General features: G+C 51.8%; 1 protein-coding gene and 1 pseudogene across 1 annotated transcript; one reads left to right on the top strand and one right to left on the bottom strand.

The window, feature by feature from the left end:
• Positions 1-1121: 1121 nt before the first annotated feature.
• On the bottom strand, positions 1122-12779 carry Iqca1l (IQ motif containing with AAA domain 1 like). The gene is made up of 19 exons (XM_021659746.1): positions 12769-12779; positions 11846-12173; positions 11009-11128; positions 10003-10188; positions 9409-9480; positions 7952-8160; positions 7390-7474; positions 6866-6991; positions 6633-6708; positions 6225-6331; positions 5448-5534; positions 5296-5354; positions 4114-4196; positions 3889-3996; positions 3139-3338; positions 2750-2836; positions 2281-2458; positions 1702-1946; positions 1122-1229 (listed from the first exon to the last, which is right to left on the bottom strand). Exons 1-19 carry the CDS (start codon positions 12777-12779, stop codon positions 1122-1124), a joined length of 2475 nt encoding a protein of 824 aa, XP_021515421.1.
• A 1708-nt stretch (positions 12780-14487) lies between these two features.
• LOC110562858 (large ribosomal subunit protein eL39-like) lies at positions 14488-14642 on the top strand (annotated as a pseudogene).
• The last annotated feature ends 2724 nt before the right edge of the window (positions 14643-17366 follow it).

Below are 17366 nucleotides of genomic sequence, written 5' to 3'. Positions count from 1 at the left end.
TCTCATTTCCTCTCTACAAGGTTGGCAAGTCTGCCTTCTGAGAAAGCACGGTGTCTCCCTCAGCCCTTGCTGACAGGTGGTCCTGGCCTCTTGAGTTTGCTACCCACTTTGCAGGGACCTTTGAGGAGAGAGGTTGTAACAGGTACTTTTTGCCTTGCCTGACTGAAAACAAAAAGAACAAACAACCCTCACACAACAACAACAAACTTGACAGAAACAACTTAAAAAATACAAGATTTATTTTAGCTCACAGCACAAGGGAACACAGTCCATGAGGTTGGGGCAGGCACAGAAGCAGGTACAGGAGGCGGCTGAGAACATTGCTTCAGCCATCAGAACGTACAGAGGAAAGAATACCAGTGCCCGGCTTACATTCTCTTTGATTTCAGTCCAATACCCCACGCCGCGAAATGGTTCCACCCACATTTAGAGTAGGCCTTCCCACCCCAAAATATAAAACTCTCTCCCGGGTATACCCAGAGACTATCTCCAAGGTGATTCCAAATTCTAGATCATGTCAGGGTGACCGTCAATGTCAATCATTATCCACCACAGAGGGGAAAGGCCCCGTAGTGGGCATTGCCCTCAGCCATCTCTATGGTCCACCACGGCCCCTCTAGCCCATTCCCACCTTCCTCAGGCCCTCACTCTGTCGATGCTTTGGCAAGCATAACTGAGTCTCAGGTCAAGAAGGATGTCCTGTCCAACATCTCCTCCCTTTGTAGAGAAGGAAACCAAGGTACAGACCGGTTATACAGGGGATGAGTGCCAGCGGGCTAAAGCAAAGTCAACTAACTCCCTTCTAGACACGGCATTTGTCCCTTTGGATCTTCTCTCCTCTGCCCTTCCCTTCCTGTTCTTTTTTTTTTTTTTTTTCTCCTCCTCCCTTAAGTACCTTGAGCAAGTGGAGAGCCAGCACAGGAGAAATGACAAGATAAAAGTCACAGGTGTGGTAGGAGGGGCTCTGACAGCCAGAGGTGTGTTCAAGGAGGCAGGGTCCAGGGTCAGGAAGACGTAAAGATGATGAACAGAGAAGAAAGCCCTCAGCAGCCACCTGGGTCTTTATGTATCTGTCCTGCCCTTAGCCCTGGAGGCTCCACTCATTCACCACCAATATACCATCACTTCTTTTTCTTCTTCTCCTTTGCCAGTCTGGCCTCCTCAGCCTCCTGTTGGTCCCTGCTAAATTTTATATTCTTTTTTGCCAGTGGAGTGTTGAAAAACCATTCCTGGGTTGGCAGAGAAGTGGAGATTCAGTTCGCTGCATACAACCCTCCTTTACCCTACAATGTTCTCCCATCATCCTCTCTCGCTTGGCACAGCAGGGGATTCTCCTAGTTACCTGTCATTACTTCAGGCCATAGTGTCAGCCATTTTTGAGAGGCATGTCATGTTTGCTTCCCTTCACCCCTACAGGCCTCTGTGACTCCTAAGGTCAACCTTCCTCCAGAGATGGTGACCAAATCAAAGTGCTGGCTAGTGCCGGCAGCCCGGCTGGTCCTTTCCGGCTTCTTTCCTCAGGTTCTTACACCTTAGCCCCTCCTTAGTATTAATTGTCTCTTTCCCTACTGATGTCCAAGTTCATCTACCCTGACCATCTCCTGGCAATGTAGGGGGATGGTAGGAGGAGCCCCAGGCATGAGGAGGGCTGACTCCAGGCTAGCATTGCTGAACCCACTGACCCTGGCCTAGCAGCTTCACCTTTAGGGACTCCTCCTCTTCCCTGTATACTGGATCCATCCTTGCCAGGTGCCCCACAAACTCAGACGCAACCAGTGGCCTCTTGGACATCAGAAAGAGCCGCCGTTCAGTCAGCGTCAACTGGATGGCGTGTAGAATGCGACCGGCTGTGTAGCCATCAGACACCCTAGACAGGGCACTAATATCCAGATTCTGGCCCAGCTGTGTTCCTGGTCTCCGCTTCTCTAGCAAGCGTTTCCAGAGCACTGCAGGAGGAGGAGAGAATGGAGCTTAAGGGTCAGAGAGCAGCAGAAAAGCCGAGTCCATAACCTCTGCCTGTGTCTGAGGCGATCTGGACCCCTGGAGAGCAGCATGTCTCTCCAGGAAGGTGTGGGACCTGGAGACAGGGGTGCTCTTCTAGTCACACAGCCAGTGTCCATTACACGGAGGTCAGGAGCCAGAGAACTGGACTGCTAGTATATGGCTTTTCCAGGCTCATCATTTGGTGCTGGAGCTGAGGCTCAGGGCAAGAGTTGGGGGGCGAGGAGAAGGCAGGGGCTCAGAAGGCTGCTGGTCCCTGGGTTCCATTCCTGGCCTCACCATAACGAGAAGCATAATCAGGCCGGGGTAGGAAGAGGATGCGCTCGTAGAACCGGCACAAGCCCTTCATTTCAGCCAGCTGTGGGCGCTCCGTAGTCCCTATCAGCATCACACGGTCGCCAGGGCTCAGCTGTTTCGCGGCCTTCAGGAGGTCTTTCTTTATTCTCTTTGGGTCCATCTGCCCCAAGGAGAGAAGTCTGTGGGTTTGGGGCATGGCAACAGAAGCTGTGGGACCTCTATTCCCAGAGCACACAGGCTAGGGTAGGCTTCACATCAGTCCTGAGAGCATCAGGGGGAGCCCTGTGTCCAGCTCTGAGGCAAGGAAAGTAAGCCTGATGGTGAGAGGGGGCTTGAGCAAGGTGTCGGAGACCTTTTCACTGACTTGAAAGAATTCAATGACTTGAGCAGGACTGCCAGCCTTGCCCCAGGCTCTGGGTGTCTTCACAGCCTTTCTGTCCACCGTCCTTACCAACTTTTCTTCCTTTGGGACCTTCTTGTAGAAGATTTTCTCAGTATTTCCAATCCAGATGACAGAGGGCTGAAGGACTCGGGCCACCTGCAGAAACCAGATGTCAGACATCCCTGAGCAAAAATCCCCTCCCCCCAGTCAGACCCCAGCAGCTGACCTTGGAGCCCCTAGCTTCTACTTGCTCTCCTCTGCCTCCATCTCCTCCCAGTTCCCCAGCCCAGGGGCTTCAGAGGAACCCCAGGCTCCCACAAGGGCTTGCTGGAAGGATGTCAGTTCAGATCCCTGTATCTCAGTACACCCTAAGTCACCCCCAAACTGTTAGGAAAGCTCCCCCTTCGGTTATCTCTTTCCTGAGAAAGCAACACGCTTTCAAGCTCAAGGCTGCAGACCTTAAAGACTATGTGCACCAGCAGCTGCGCCCCATTCTTTCCCGGGTATTTGCCCATCACGTTGTCAGGCGACAGGTCAAACAGGTTGGCGCCGGTTTCCGTGCACACTGCCTGGACCAACATCTTCTTACCCATGCCACGGGGTCCCACCAGGAGGAAGGATCGGACATGGGGGGCCATGGAATGGATGTCGTGGGAGCCTGGCAGGAAGGAGACAGAGCTGGAGAGGGCCAGGGAACAAAATGGGGTGGTAGGTGGCAGGAGACCCTGGAAGGTTCTGCCAAAGCCTGGGGCTAAGAGGGTGAGGCTTGGGTCTGGGATGTACTGCCTTCCCCAATACCTGAGCAGCTTCCCCAAGTCTGCCTCAGAACCCTGCATGGTAGGGAAATGTGTGTGGGGCCAGGAAGGAACTCTGCTTTCTTATGCCATACACTTCCGCTCCTGGATTATGGTGGGTGGTGTTGAAAGGCACATGATTTGGAAGGCTCATCATCCCTGGCATTTAATAAGCTTGCAGGAATGGCCTTCTGGAAACGAGACTGACTATAGGATGTCAGTTGAGACTGAGTCAGCCATGGTCTCACTTATCTCTAGGGTGGCCCAGTTTGAGTGTGACTGCCAGAAGGATCTGCGGGGGTCAGGGGTCCTGCATCCACTAAAGTTAGGGAAAAGCAGGCTTGCACAACCCCCCTTAGCCATGCTCCCATGGTCCCAACCAGATCTGGCTTTTCGCTCCCTTGGGATCCTCACCCAGCCGAAGAACCCCGTACAGTGCCACGTTCTGTCGGATGTCAAACAGGGATGGCATGGGCATCTTGTTTGCCACCCCCAGAGAGGACCCAGCATAGAGGCAATCACCTGAGGGCACAGGGAGGCGAGATCTGCTGGAAGGAGAGGCCTCAGGAAGAAGGGTGGGGGTAAGGGCAAGGGTCAGGCCGCCATGCTTAGATGCAGGGGCCTGGGAGGGGGCCTCACCAAAGTAGTCGCTCAGTGACACCAGCAAGTTCTTCTTTATGAGGCCAATAACAACAAGCTCTTCAAACAATGAGTCCACAGACCTGGGGAAGAATGGTGCAGGAGGACCCCACAGACATTAGTGAGAGGGAAACAGGGAAAAGGAAGTGGAAATGGGGGACTTTGTAGGCACAAGAAGAGAGGACAAGGGGGTGCCGAGGTAACATTCTGTGATCAGAAATGTCGACCTAGCTTCTGGGCAGCCAGAGTCAAGAGATGAGGTCCTGAGCACTGTGCCAAGGCACAGGTACCCCGCAGTGGGTACCCAGTAGAATGTGGCAGAAGCCAAAGCCCCCTGTGACAATGCCCACCAGCCTTTGGTGTCCACCATTTGAAATCTGAGTTCAGAACAACCTTTTTTTTTTCTTCCTTCTTCCCAAACAAAGTGTAGGGTGTGAATCCTCTTGTGAGCTGTGGCCCTTAAGCAGCTGGCAATGGGGGTGTTTAATACAGGCAGATTGAAGGGAGAGAACCAGTCAAAGGTTGGAGGGATACTATGTATGATGATTGTAAGCCCCATGCGTGTTGTTCTGCTTTGTCAGTGTGTGTGCGCATGTGTGTGATGTTATACAAACATGCAAGTGCATGGGTATGAACATGCAACTTGAAATCAGAGGCCAACGTCAGGTCGCCTTCCCTTGATTGCTTGCTCTCTACCTTTACTCTTTGAGACAGGGTCTCTTGCTCAACCGAAAGCCCTTCAATTTTGTTTGACCAGCTAGCCAATGAGCTTCAGGGATCCTCTTGTCCACCCCCACACCTCACCCCCTTGATTCACAAGTGGGCAATCGCCATGCCCAGCTTTTGTTCATTTGTTTATTATGATATGTTTTCAAGACAAGGTTTCTCTGTGTAGCTCTGGCTTGTCCTGGAACTCACTCTGTAGCCTAGGCTGGCCTCAAACTCACAGAGATCCGCCTGCCTCTGCCTCCAGAGAACTAAGATTAAAGGCGCATGTCGCCACGGCCTGGTGGTGTTTTCATTTTTAAAGGCAGAAACTTGGTGGACAAGACTAGGGGGTTGGACGAGGTGAAGTAACTTCTGTTCTCACATAGCAACAGAACCAAGCCCAGAAGTCAGGCTTTCCATCCCGGACCTCCTTCCCCCTACACAGAGTAAGGTGTGTGCCGAAGGGTCTGCTACCTGTCTGGGGTCAGATCTTTTTCCTTCTTCCTCTTCCCACTTCTTTTCCCAGGTTTTTTCTGGTGGGAAATGAGTATACAAGTGATTGTCTTCTATTCCCAACTCACCTCTCAGCACCCTCCCCGCCTTCCCTCGCCGGGACCCTTATCTGCCTTTGGAGGCTTCAGGAGACCTCTGGTCTCCTCCTTGTCCACAGCCAGACGCAGATTCTTCAGTTCCTGTCGCATCAGCTCATCCACCTGGGTACCCGTGAGAGGTGAGAGCGGGAGGAAGAGGAGTCTCAGCAGAAAGTCAGGATGGGAAGGAAGGGGCGATACAGCGACCAAGGCTTTCCCAGTACAGACTGGCAGGGCTGCTTCCCTTCACTGCTCCTGCCCACACCTGATCTGAATCCGCATTTTGCTCTCCATGTGATGAGGGAAGCCACCCTCACCAGCCATCAACTTGGGATGGAATTCACAAAATAGAGTCGGAGCCAGAAATCTACCCCTTAATAATCCCGGTGACCTAATCGGCTATGGGCTTTATGTGGGCTCCTAGAAGTCAGCCTCCTACCACGGATGGGTCTGAAAGATGACCTATTCCTACCCGCAGACAACCCCATCATGAGGATTAGTGTCTAGGGGTGGACCCAGGATGCTCAGCACCATGCTCAGTCTGACCATGGCTCTAGGGCCCTTCCCCTGCCCTCTCGTCCTTATTAGTCCCTGAGGGGAAAGGGTCCATTAGAGAAGCAGGGATAGTGTGGGTGATGGTACAGCAGGGAGAGCCTGGCCTTCTCACAAAGAGCAGGGGTTCACAGAGGACTGGATGCCAGGGTGGGGAACTGAGGACATGGGTAGTGAGGGGTCTGCAGTGGCTAGGCTTTCCAGGGGTGGACAGAGAGTATGAGAGAGCATCTTGAGACAAGCCTCAGGCTGGGTACCCACCTGTGCCCGGATCTCCAGTTCCACCTCCTTCCTTTTCTCCTCACGGAGGGTCTCAGAGTCAAAGTTCTGGCTGGGGTGCTTATTGTCACACCGGTTCTTCCATAGAGCTGCCCACATTTAAAAAAGGGGACACACACACACACACACACACACACACACACACACACACACCACAGTCCCCTCCTGGCCATGGCTAGCTGCCCAGCCCTGCTCTAGGCTGACTGCTTGGCTCTAGAATTCGGAAGAAAACCAGTAACGTTCCCACCCATCACACACTCCTTTAACACCTTGCCTTCTCATCCTTCGGTGCCACACCTATAGCAGATACCTGCTTTCTCCATGACCCAGGGCCCTGAGACACTCCATCCCTAGGCTCAACGCCTAGTCCCCACCCCTCTCCCCTCTTACTTGTGAATTCCTCGTGGCCAGCATTAATCACAGGGATGAATTTGGATGGCAGTGCTTTCAGCGTCACATCTTGTTCCTAGAATGGAAAGACAAGACCAACATTGCCTCCTTACCTGTGCCTATAGGTGACTGGGAGATCTTTCCAGGAATTGTCTACAGTGAAGCTGCAGGCTCTCCCGCCCTGCCCACCAGTTTCTCTGCTAACTAACCTTCTTGGGCTTTTCCTCCTTGACTTTCTTTTTTTGCTTCTCTTTTTTTTCCTTCTCCTTTTCCTTCTCCTTCTCCTTATCTTTATCCTTACTCTTCTCTTGTTCCTTCTTTTTATTCTCCTGGGCCAGGGCCTCCAGTTCTAGTTTCACCTGGATCCAACAACAAGCAGTGTTCTGGAGACCTGAGGGGATTTCACAGCAGTGGAAGAACCCAAAGCCTGGCACAGGCAGACCTGAGTCTGGAAACTGCCAAAGGAGAGATGGCTGTGAATGCAGAGATGGCACTGGGGGTCAAACAAGAAAGGAGCCCTGGGAAGGACCAATCTCCTCAGAGCCACTGCCCACGCCACGTGACTCTGGAGCCTCAATGATCTCACCAGACCACTCCTTCTTCTGGGCCATGACTGCCTTCAGCCCCATCCAGTCTCTTTAGCCACTCATCTTTTTTCTGGCCACAGCTATCTCTGTGCAGGCTGGTCCTTCCACACCCACTGCCACCCTCAGCTCACATTCATTGCTGTCTGTGTCTGTCCCCATCTCAAGAGTACCTGCTCTGGAGTCTTGTCTGAAAAGATCACGGAGGATCCCCCTGAAGCCTCATCTGGATAATCAGGGAACCGACCAGTAAGGGCACTGTGTGGATACAATAGAGTTAGAGACACAGAGGAATGGGTAGAGGGAGGGATGGATGGGTAGATGATTAACTGAGTTGACTGACAGATGAATGGATAGTCACAGAGATGGGGTGGATGGAGAGATGGGAGGAAGGAAGAACAAAGGGATGGAAGAGAAATGAAGGATGATGGAAAGGATAGGTGGTTTCGAATGGGTACCAGGGCTGACTGCTATAAGGTCGCTCCCATTACTCTTCCTGTTTTGTTCTGTCACCTTCTTTTCTCTCAGGGAAATGGGAAGTCAGGTGTGGAGATGGTCCTTAGAGTGGGGCTTGAGGTCTAGACCAGGAGTGTTAGAAGAGGGTGAGAGCTGCTGGAGAAGGGGGTAATCTCACTAGAGAGAATAGGTTGGAGGATGTGGGGGAGCTGTTTGGGGGACTGGAATAAGAAAGGGTAAGGTATGAAAGGTGGGTCGGTCGCAGCTATGGACACTGACTGGCACTCGATAAACCACTGTCGTATTTGATCCTTCATCCTCTCCTTCATGTCGGGTCCCTCAGTCTCCTTGAGAGAATTGTGGGTCTTCCCTATGGCATCCTGGAATTCCTCTTCCTTTTCCACCTGCCGGATCCTTCGTGACTCCTCCCCGAGGAAAGCCTTGTTAAGGATGTTCATTGTCGGTCCTGTCTTGTTGGTCAAGGGGATCTAGGAGAAGCAGAGAGGCCAGAGGGCTCAGGGTTTTACATAGGATGGCCCAGCCCCTATGTCTAGACACACACATGCGCCCCCACTCAGTGCCCAACACAACTACACACACATACACATATGTCTTGTGCACACACCCTCATGAACAACGGGCGTGCCTGCATCAGGAGAAATTGTGTTTGGAGTCGAAATTTGTCTGTGTAAATTACCCCGGTAATGAGTTTGCTAGATGCATCCAGGCTGCCCCCCCCAGCCCTCCCCCGTGAGCCCGGGGCCCCAGCCCCCATGCATGCTCCGCCCGTCGGCCGAGTTGGCAGCCGTTCTCACAGCCACTTTCCCGCCTCATTGGCTCCCAAATGTATTTTAAATATCACTCTGCGCAGAGACAATTACTGAAAACGCTGAGTTCACACTGTTGATGGGCCCGGGCGGCCAGGCTCATTCCTCACCACTGCTGCCGCCTCCACCCCGTTCTCCCTCCTGGGGGGTCCCTAGCAAGTCTTTGACCTCTACTCCTACACGGGCGGCCCCTAGTAGTCATCTGCCCGCACCCCAGAAAAGGCTTCCTTTTAGCCCTTCCGGCTTTAGCCTCGGCCCCCTTCCCAACCCTCTGCCTTCCAGGGCTCTTCAGGGTCCGTCCAGGGTGAAGCCACAGTGTGACGCTCACCCTGTCAGGGCCTTCGACAGAGACTGGTTGGATGGAGGAAGGGTTTGAGAGCAGAGGACACTTTAAGAGAATGGGTCTTTTTCACCCCGACTGGACACAAACATGGGCGTGTGCAACATGCAAGGCCCTGACATCCCCCATGGATGGTCGCTCTCAGCAGGGAAGAGAGGCTCCTTTGGGCTCCCAGAGCAAGCGGGGGAACCTGCCATCTCAGAAGTCCCAGTTTAGGTGGATTCCTACCCCAACATAGTTTCCAGTGTTTCCCCGAGACAGAAGAGGCCTGAGGGTACTATGGAGTGCTCCTGTTGAATCCCCTTCAGCCTCTTCTAGCTGGGGCAGGGATACAAAGTCTGGGATGCTCTGTGCCATCACTTCCCTGTCTCCACCCTCAATATTTGAGATGCTATGGGATGCCCTAGAAGGGGGAAGGATGGGAAAGCCCAGTGAGTTCCTCATCCTTATACTTCTTTCTCCCCCAGAGTGTCCTGTCCTGCCTCAGGGGAGGGAGTGGACCCCAGGACAGGGGTGCAGAGGACAAAGACAATGACAGAGAGGCCCCGGGTGGGCCAGGGAGGACTCACCATGCCAATGAACTCCATCTCCATACGCCGATTCTGCTTAATGCGTTTCCTCTGCAAGTAACCTTTCCACACCTGGTGTCAGAGACACATGCCATTTAGATACCCTCCAGGCCATGTGGCCTCAGGCCTAGAGGGGGAGCAGCAGGGGTGCCTCCTGCCGGCTGATGTGTAAAATCTTGGCACAGGAGGTTAGGGTGGGATTGGAGGAAGGAGGATGGTGGGAGCTGCTGTGTGGTGGCTAAGAACCAAACTCAGAGCCTCTGCGAGAGCGGCCAGTGCTCCTAACCTCAAGACACCTCTCCAGCCCCGACCAGCAGTTTTGACCTAAAGGAACTGGGCTAGATGTGACACACACCTCTCCAGGACTTAGCCACAGCGTGGACCAGCCTGCTTCCCAAGGTGTCAGGCACACCTGTCCCAAGACACCTTTGCCGCTTACCGTCTTGGGCTTATTGACAATTAAGGTCCCAGCTTTGGCATCAAGCTGTAGGACCACAGGCTTGAGGCACTTTCACTTCTGGGATTAACCACCGTGGCCAGCTCTGACTGGGAGAGGTTAGTCTGCCCGACCTGCTTTCTGCCTCCCACCATTACCTTCTGTATGACAATGGCTCCCTGGTCCTGACTGAATTTCCGTTGCCCAATATCCTGACTCTTCCGGTCCCGTTCCTCCTCTTTCTTAATCTCTCTCATGAAGGTGGCTCGAAGTCGGCCCTGCCTGGCCCGCTCAGCACTTTGCACTAGAATTATGGCCTCAGTCCGGCCCATTTTTCCTAAAGCCTAGCCATAACAGGGGCAAACAAAACAAAACAAAAATAAACAAACAAAAAACACACACACAAAAAAAAAAAAAAACCAAAAAACCAGTAAGACATGAGGGAGAGCTTGTACCCAGGGTGGCTGCTGAGAGATCAGTCACCAAGGATGTTCTGGGGGCATAGTCCTAGCTGCCTGACATCTGCCCTGCAAAGTGTCTGAGAGTTTCAGAGAATACAAGGGCAGCCTGCGAGAGGCTGTTGACGGCCAGTGAGCACTCTGAGGTGGGAATAGGGTAGGACAGGGCCTGTCTGTCTTGAGAAGAGATGTCGGAGGAGTGTGGGAGGGTGTTCCCCATTTACAGTAAACATGCTGGCAGGCATGAAGATGCCCTGAAGAGACGCCGGGGAACCTCTCTTTGGCTGTCAGGCAGTTAAGACAATGGACCCCAAGGAATTGGAATTTACTCCAAGAAGATCATGGAAGGAAAAGGGAAGCATTGGGAGCTAGGTGCCAGCCAGAGGGCAAGCTTATAGGCCAGAAAGAGATGCTTCCAGAGTTGTAACCATTGTCAGACCACCTTGTAGGAGAGACTGGAGCCCAGAGCATGGTGATGGGAGGACTTTAAGGGACTGCTGAGCTACAGCCTCTCATTATGTTACGAGCTGGAAGGTGAAGTCAGCATTTTTCTGTTGTGCCTTGTCCCGCCGAGGTGGCCGCACTGAGTACATCTTTTTCTGCTCTTCCCCATTAATCTGTCTAACTAGCCAGTTGAGGGCGCGTAACTGAACCTGCCTAGCTTCTCAAGATTTCCAGGATGATTCGGGCACTCTAGCAACATTACCTCCTGATGCATTAGAGGCTCCAGTCTGGCCAGAATATCGGCCAGCATCTTCTGCCGGGCCTTCACCGTGCTAGACTGCTCCAGCTGAAAATATTTGGGGATGGTAACCTCCAGGTCTGCCTTTAGCACAACATGGGGAGGAGGAAGATCAGAAACCGGAAAACCAGGCCCTCTGGCCCATCTTCTGGGTTTTTAAGCCACTTCTATTTCCCTTTCACCTAAAGACCTGGGGTTTCCCTGGGGTGGGAAGCTTATGGATTACTGTTTGGGACCCACGAGTCACCCCTTGCTTCTCCTGTCCCACATCTGGCTGAGATTAATTCAGAGAGCACCAAACCCAGCCATGCCTCAGGATCAACAGGAAAGCATTAGGGAACGCCTTTGTCAGCTGGCTGAGGAAACCTTGAGACTCCTTTGGCTGTAGAGCAAGGACTGAATCCTGGCCTCAACGGGACAGAACAGGAGAGTGCATAGCGCTGTGCTCTGGCCAAACCTCTAGAACTTAGCGGTGCTCAGAGATCTTCCACGGGTGTTTTGAGTGTCAAGCGCAGGTCTAGCTGGTCTGAGATATATTATGCATTGCCAACAAGCCCCTAGCTGATGGTCAGGGATCATCCTTGGAGAAGGAAGCCTCCAGAGGAGCCTCCTCACCCCTTCTCTGAGGTTCCCAGGTCTTCTCAGAGGCAGTATGGGAGGCCGACAGTCTCAAAAGCCCCGGAGTTCCTGAGAGTCTAAACGCCAACTGCCTCAGGTCAGGGCCCAATCCCAACCCAAGGCTCGGCAGGGACGCAGCCAGCCCACCCCCACCCTGCCTTGGGTGACTGCTCCAGCACCCACCGGGGTCAGCTTAAGATCGTGCAACACGCGATCCAGGTAGTGGGTCTCACACATATCCACGCGCACCAACTCGTCCTTGAGCTCCAGCACGCGGCCCGCCACTCCGTCCAGCAGACGCCGCAGCAGCCGGCGCTTTTGCGGCTGCACCATCTGGTCGTAGGCCATGTCGAAGCGGCGCAGCAGCCCCAGGTAATACAGGTAGAGCACTGAGATCCTGTACTGGAAGCTCTGCCGCTCCTGGCTGGGCACGGGTTCCAGCAGAGCCGGCTCTTTTTCCAGTGCCTCTTGCAGAGTCACGTGAGAGTCCTCCCAGAGGCGTTGGTAAGCTCTAGGGAGAGTGTGTGCTCATTGCGGGGTCTGCCAGCACCAAGAGGGGACAGTAGGGACAGGGGATGGGTGACTGCCTTTAGAGGACTATGAACTGGGGTTTCCAGAGGGAGTGATGCTCATCATGGTTTCAAAGCGGGCTTCCGTGAAGTGAGGGATTGTTGGAGAATGAGTGAGCACAGGTCTAGCTTGGAGGTCCAGGATACGGGGTTTGAGATCTCTGATGGATGGATGGACAAGGAGAGCAAGGACCGGTCCCAGGTTTGAGAGTCTGTGGAAGTGATAGGCTGGGCCTGGGCATTGAGTCTAGAGTCCTTTGTAAGTAAGGGTACCATCCCATCCACTCCGTGGTAATGGTCTGGAGTAGTGGGTGAGGAATAAACAGAGAAATCCATTTGCTCCCCAGAGTCTTGGAACTGGAGTTAATAGTCCAGGGGAAGTTTTAGACTGACAACCAGTTCCGGGAAGTGCAACCAAGGGGCTGTGGAAATACCCAAACCCACCCAGGGCCTGGCCACACCCAGCTCCCTTCTCTGCCCAGGCCTCTCAGGTCCAGCGAGGTCTCTGCTCTGCGCCCCCTCCGGCCTTCAGCTCACCCCTCAGACATGGTGTCTTCACACCTTGATGCTCTTTGTGAATTGGGGGACCCCGCCGAAGCTAGGCAAGGGGCAGAACAGTCTGGCTGGAAGAATTCTGACCCATTGTACCTATGTTCTAAAGCTGAGGGGTGGGGCTGGGGTGCAGGGCTGGGGTGCACTGGTCTAGGACGGTATCCCTGGGGCTGTGCACTGATTGGCCATGACTCCAGGAACGTCAGGGCAGAGCGTCAGACAACTCTGATCGTTGTTCTTGTGCTTCTCAATAAAGCAACCCTTTCTGCCTGAATGCTGGGGACCCACATAAGTGCGTGTTCCAGAGGCACCATTCCAACCACAGCTTCTCACCCGGAGGAAACTTCTGGTGGAGTCTCACTACAGCTTCAACTCCTTCCCCCTCCTCAGCCTCCCGGGAAGCAAGTGTACAGTTGCTCGCTATTAGTTGCTTTTCTGTGGTTGTGATAAAACCCCACGACCAAAGCAACTTGTAGAAGAATTTATTTTGGCTTATGGTTCCAGGGAGCTGAAGTCCATAATGAGCAGGTTGGTGGCTGCAAGCAGGCATGGCTACTGGAGCAGGATGCCGAGAGCTCACCTCTTCAACCTCAAGCACAAAGCAGGGAGAGCAAACTGCAAATAGGGTGGGCCTTTAAGCTCTCAAAATCCATTGGGATACTTACTCTAATAAGGCCACGCCTTCTAACCCCCCCAAACAGTGTCACTGACTAAGCACCAAATATTCGAAAGAGGTAGACCAAAAAAAGACATGTTATCCAACCACCACATACACTAAGACTATTCCCCCCCTGTGCTCTGCAGTCTGCCTTTAACTCCTTTTGGGAGGAATAAAGCATTGGGAATGGATCTAGGGCCTGGTACATGACAAATGCACATTCTAGCCATGGGCCACTTCCTCAGCGTGGTCTTGACTCTGAAGTATGACCTACCTGAGGTTTGGATGGTAAGAGCAAGGAAAGGCGCTGGACTGTGGTCAGAAAACCTCGAACTCTCACACTTTCCCTGGCTTTGGTTAGGGGTGGGAGACACATTTTTGGCTCAGTATTAAGTGTGGACAAGAAAGAAGGGAGAAAGTGATGGAGGAAGAGGTAAAAAAGGAAGGCAGGAAGAGAGAAAGGCAGGAAAGGGGCAAAGGCCCAGGAGGGAGGGAAAAGGAAGGCAGCAGAGGGTGAGGTGGGGCTGAGTGAGGCTCAGGCCAGATCTGGGCCTCTGGATTCTTCTGCAACTGTGGAACCCAAGTGTGAATCGCTGAGTCTCACCTTGTGAAATCTCAACATGAGTCCTTTAAAACATAAGCACTCAGGAGGCAAAGGTGAGTGGTCTGTGAGGTATTTCCTTGATTGCTAATTGATGGAGGAGGGCCCAGTCCACTCTGCACAGTGCTATCCCTAGGCAGGTGGGCTGTGTAGATAAGGAGCTGAACTTGACGCTGAGGGCAAGCCTGGAAGCAACATTCCTCTGCAGTTTCTGCTCCAAGTTCTTCCCTGTCCGGAGTTCCAATCCTGACTTCCCTCAAGGATAGAATGATTGCAAGCTGCAAACGGAAATAAGTCCTTTCTTCTCTGAGTTGTTGTTAGTCTTGATGTCCAACACAACAGGAAGCAAACTAGGACAGAGTTCATGATCAACCCCATGGCCTTGGCAAATCTCTTCCTCTTCTCCTTTCCTCAGTGTGCCTTACGCCTAACTCGGCTTCTCTCCATGTCTTCTCACAAGACTTTCTAATCAAGTGATTCCTGGCCAAGAAACAAAAGCAAAATCGTCCTGTTCCTCAATGGATTCAGAGAAAAACTGGTAACAAAATCAGGTAAAACTCCAAGCAAAGACACTGGAGGAGAACGAAGCTGGGTCTGTGAGGAGTCACACAAGGCAAGACTGAAGGTTTGTGCTGAGTCATGGTTATCAATCGATCCTACCAGATGGAGTTTTACATTTTTAACCTGGAGACTTGGAGACTTGATGGAGTTTGTCCAGTAAAAAAATGCAGAACCTTTCAAAAACAAAAACAAACAAAAAAAAAAAACAAACAAACATGTTTTCACTGGGGCTGGAGAGATGGCTCAGAGGTTAAGAGAACTGGCTGCTCTTTCAGAGGCCATGAGTTCAATTCCCAGCAACCACATGGTGGCTCACAACCATCTCTGCTTGGCATGCAGGTGTAAATGCAGACAGAATACTATACATAATAAATAAGTAAATCTTTAAAAAAAGTGTTCTCATTGCTTAAGAAGAGGCTGTAAATGCAACTTTATTTTTATTTCTACATATCGTGTGTGTGTGTGTGTGTGTGTGTGTGTGTGTACATGCCATGGTGAACATGGGAAGGTCAGAGAGCACACTGTGGGAGCCAGTTCCCCTCTGTCACTGTGTGGATACTAGTTATCAAGTACTCATCAGCCTTGGCGGCAAGTGTCCTTACCCTCGGAGCCATCTCGTTGGTCCCGTACACAAAGTTTAAACACAGTCTATGTAACTTCAAAGTGGCGCTACCCCTTGTAGGTCAGCCAGCATCTTTAGTTAACAAATGGGCAGTTAAGCAGGGCACCATAGTGCTCGCCTATAAGCCCAGCACTCAGGGAGGCAGAGGCAGGCAGATCTCTGTGAGTTTGAGGCCAGCCTGGTCTACAAAGTGAGTCTAGGACAACCTAGACTGCACAGAGAAACCCTGCCTCAAAAAAAAATGAAAAAAAAAAAGAGAAAGAGAAAAGAAAGAAGGAAAGAGAGAGATAAAGAAAGAAAGAAAGAAAGAAGGAAGGAAGGAAGGAAGGAAGGAAGGAAGGAAGGAAGGATGGGGGCAGTTACACATGCATTTTGCTTTTTCCTCCATTTGTGTGTGTGTGATTGTGTCCGGGTCAGAGATCAACACTCAATCATTTCCCACCTATTTTTTCCTTTATTATTTTTATGCGTATGGGTGTCATTTTGCCTGAACGTATGTTTGTGTGCCACTTGCGTAGAGTGTCCCAGGAAGCCGGAAGAGGGCATAAAATTTCCTTGGTTTTGAGTTAGAGAAGCTGGGAGCTACAACATGGATGCTGGGAATTGAACCTAGGAATTCTGTAAGAGCAGCAAGTGCTTTTAACTGCCAGGTCATCTCTCCACCATATATAAATTTTGACGGTATTTATTTATACAAGCAATGTCCCAGTCCCAATATTTTATCATCCTAGAATGTTCTTTTATGCCCTTCCCCCATCTCAGGCGTCTGCTCTTCCCACCTCTCCCTCCACAGTTTAATTTGGCGTAAACAATTTCACACAAATGGCTTATGTAGTACACATTCCTTTGTGTGGGATAGTCTTGTGATCACTAATTAAGGAGGGAGGACCCTTAGGCAATGCTCTCCCTAGGCAGGTGAGCCTGGTGTAAGGCAGCTGAACTTGAACCTGAGAGCATGCCAGTGAGCAGCTTGTGTGGGTGTGTCTGTGTGTGTGTGTGTGAGGAAAACTGAAAAATGCAGGGGCAGGGAGACAGAGCCATCAGACCCGAGTCCACAGGGCTGAGATGGCTCAGAAGGGCTTGCTGCTCTTACAGAAGGCCATGCTCAGTCCCTAGTACCGACCATGGTGGGTGGCTCACATTCATTTCTAGCTCCAGCTCTGTTTGTGACTTCATCTCTCATCCATGTCACTGTAGCCTATGGCAACAGCCACTGTGCTGGGAGATAGCCCAACACAGATTTAGTTGTTTGGGGAGTGGGTGTTGGTAGTGATTGAATACAGAGCCTTACTCAAATCTTGTTGTTGTTGTTGTTTTTAGACATGGTTTCATGTAGCCCAGGCTGGCTTCAGTCTCCCTATTTTGCCGAAAGGATGCTCTTGAGCTTCCACAGGCAGAATCCTAACACGCTCCATCTGCAGCTACAGCTCCTGTGAACACAGCAGTCCCTGACATCAGTGTGTCTGCCGAGGCCATGGGCTGACCTTGATATGGGCAGTACTACACCTAGGCAGGGATACGACAGTCACTATCCATTGCCAAGAATATGACAGGAGGAGTTAACAGACACCTAGCCTGTTTCTTTGTGTCAAGACTTGGCTCCCTGTTGCCATTCTCCCCGAAAGCCATTAACACAGTGTTCACTGCAACCAGTATCTCTGCCGAGGCTATGAGCTGGCCATGAGCATTAATGTCCACAGGGCTTGGTTTGGATCCAAGGCTTTGTTCATGCCAGGGAAATAGCCTACCACTGAACTCACCTCCAGTTTGACACAATTTCTTTTTTTTGAAACAGATTTTTACTCTGTAGCTTGGGCTGGCTTTGAAATTGATGTGGACATGCATCATCAAACCTGTTTATTTTATTTTATTACCCCCCCAAGACAGGTTTTTTTCTATATGGCCCTGGCTGTCCTGGAACTTGCTCTGAAGCCCAGGCTAGCCCTGAGCTCAGAGATCCGCCTACCTCTGCCTGCCAGGTGCTGGGATCAAAGGCACACACCACCAATGCCTGGCTTTGTATATACATTTTGTGGAAATATTTGAGGTTCCCCCCCCCCCCATTTCTTTTGGTACTTAGCGTGATTTGAGTGGATCTGATGGACTACAAGGTTTTCCCTTGTAGGATCTCTCACTGAATT

This window comes from Meriones unguiculatus, chromosome 21 (assembly GCF_030254825.1).
Source record: "Meriones unguiculatus strain TT.TT164.6M chromosome 21, Bangor_MerUng_6.1, whole genome shotgun sequence".
Taxonomy (NCBI): domain Eukaryota; kingdom Metazoa; phylum Chordata; class Mammalia; order Rodentia; family Muridae; genus Meriones; species Meriones unguiculatus.
The sequence above is the reverse complement of the archived record's forward strand: the minus strand, read 5'-3'. Positions and strand labels throughout refer to the sequence as shown.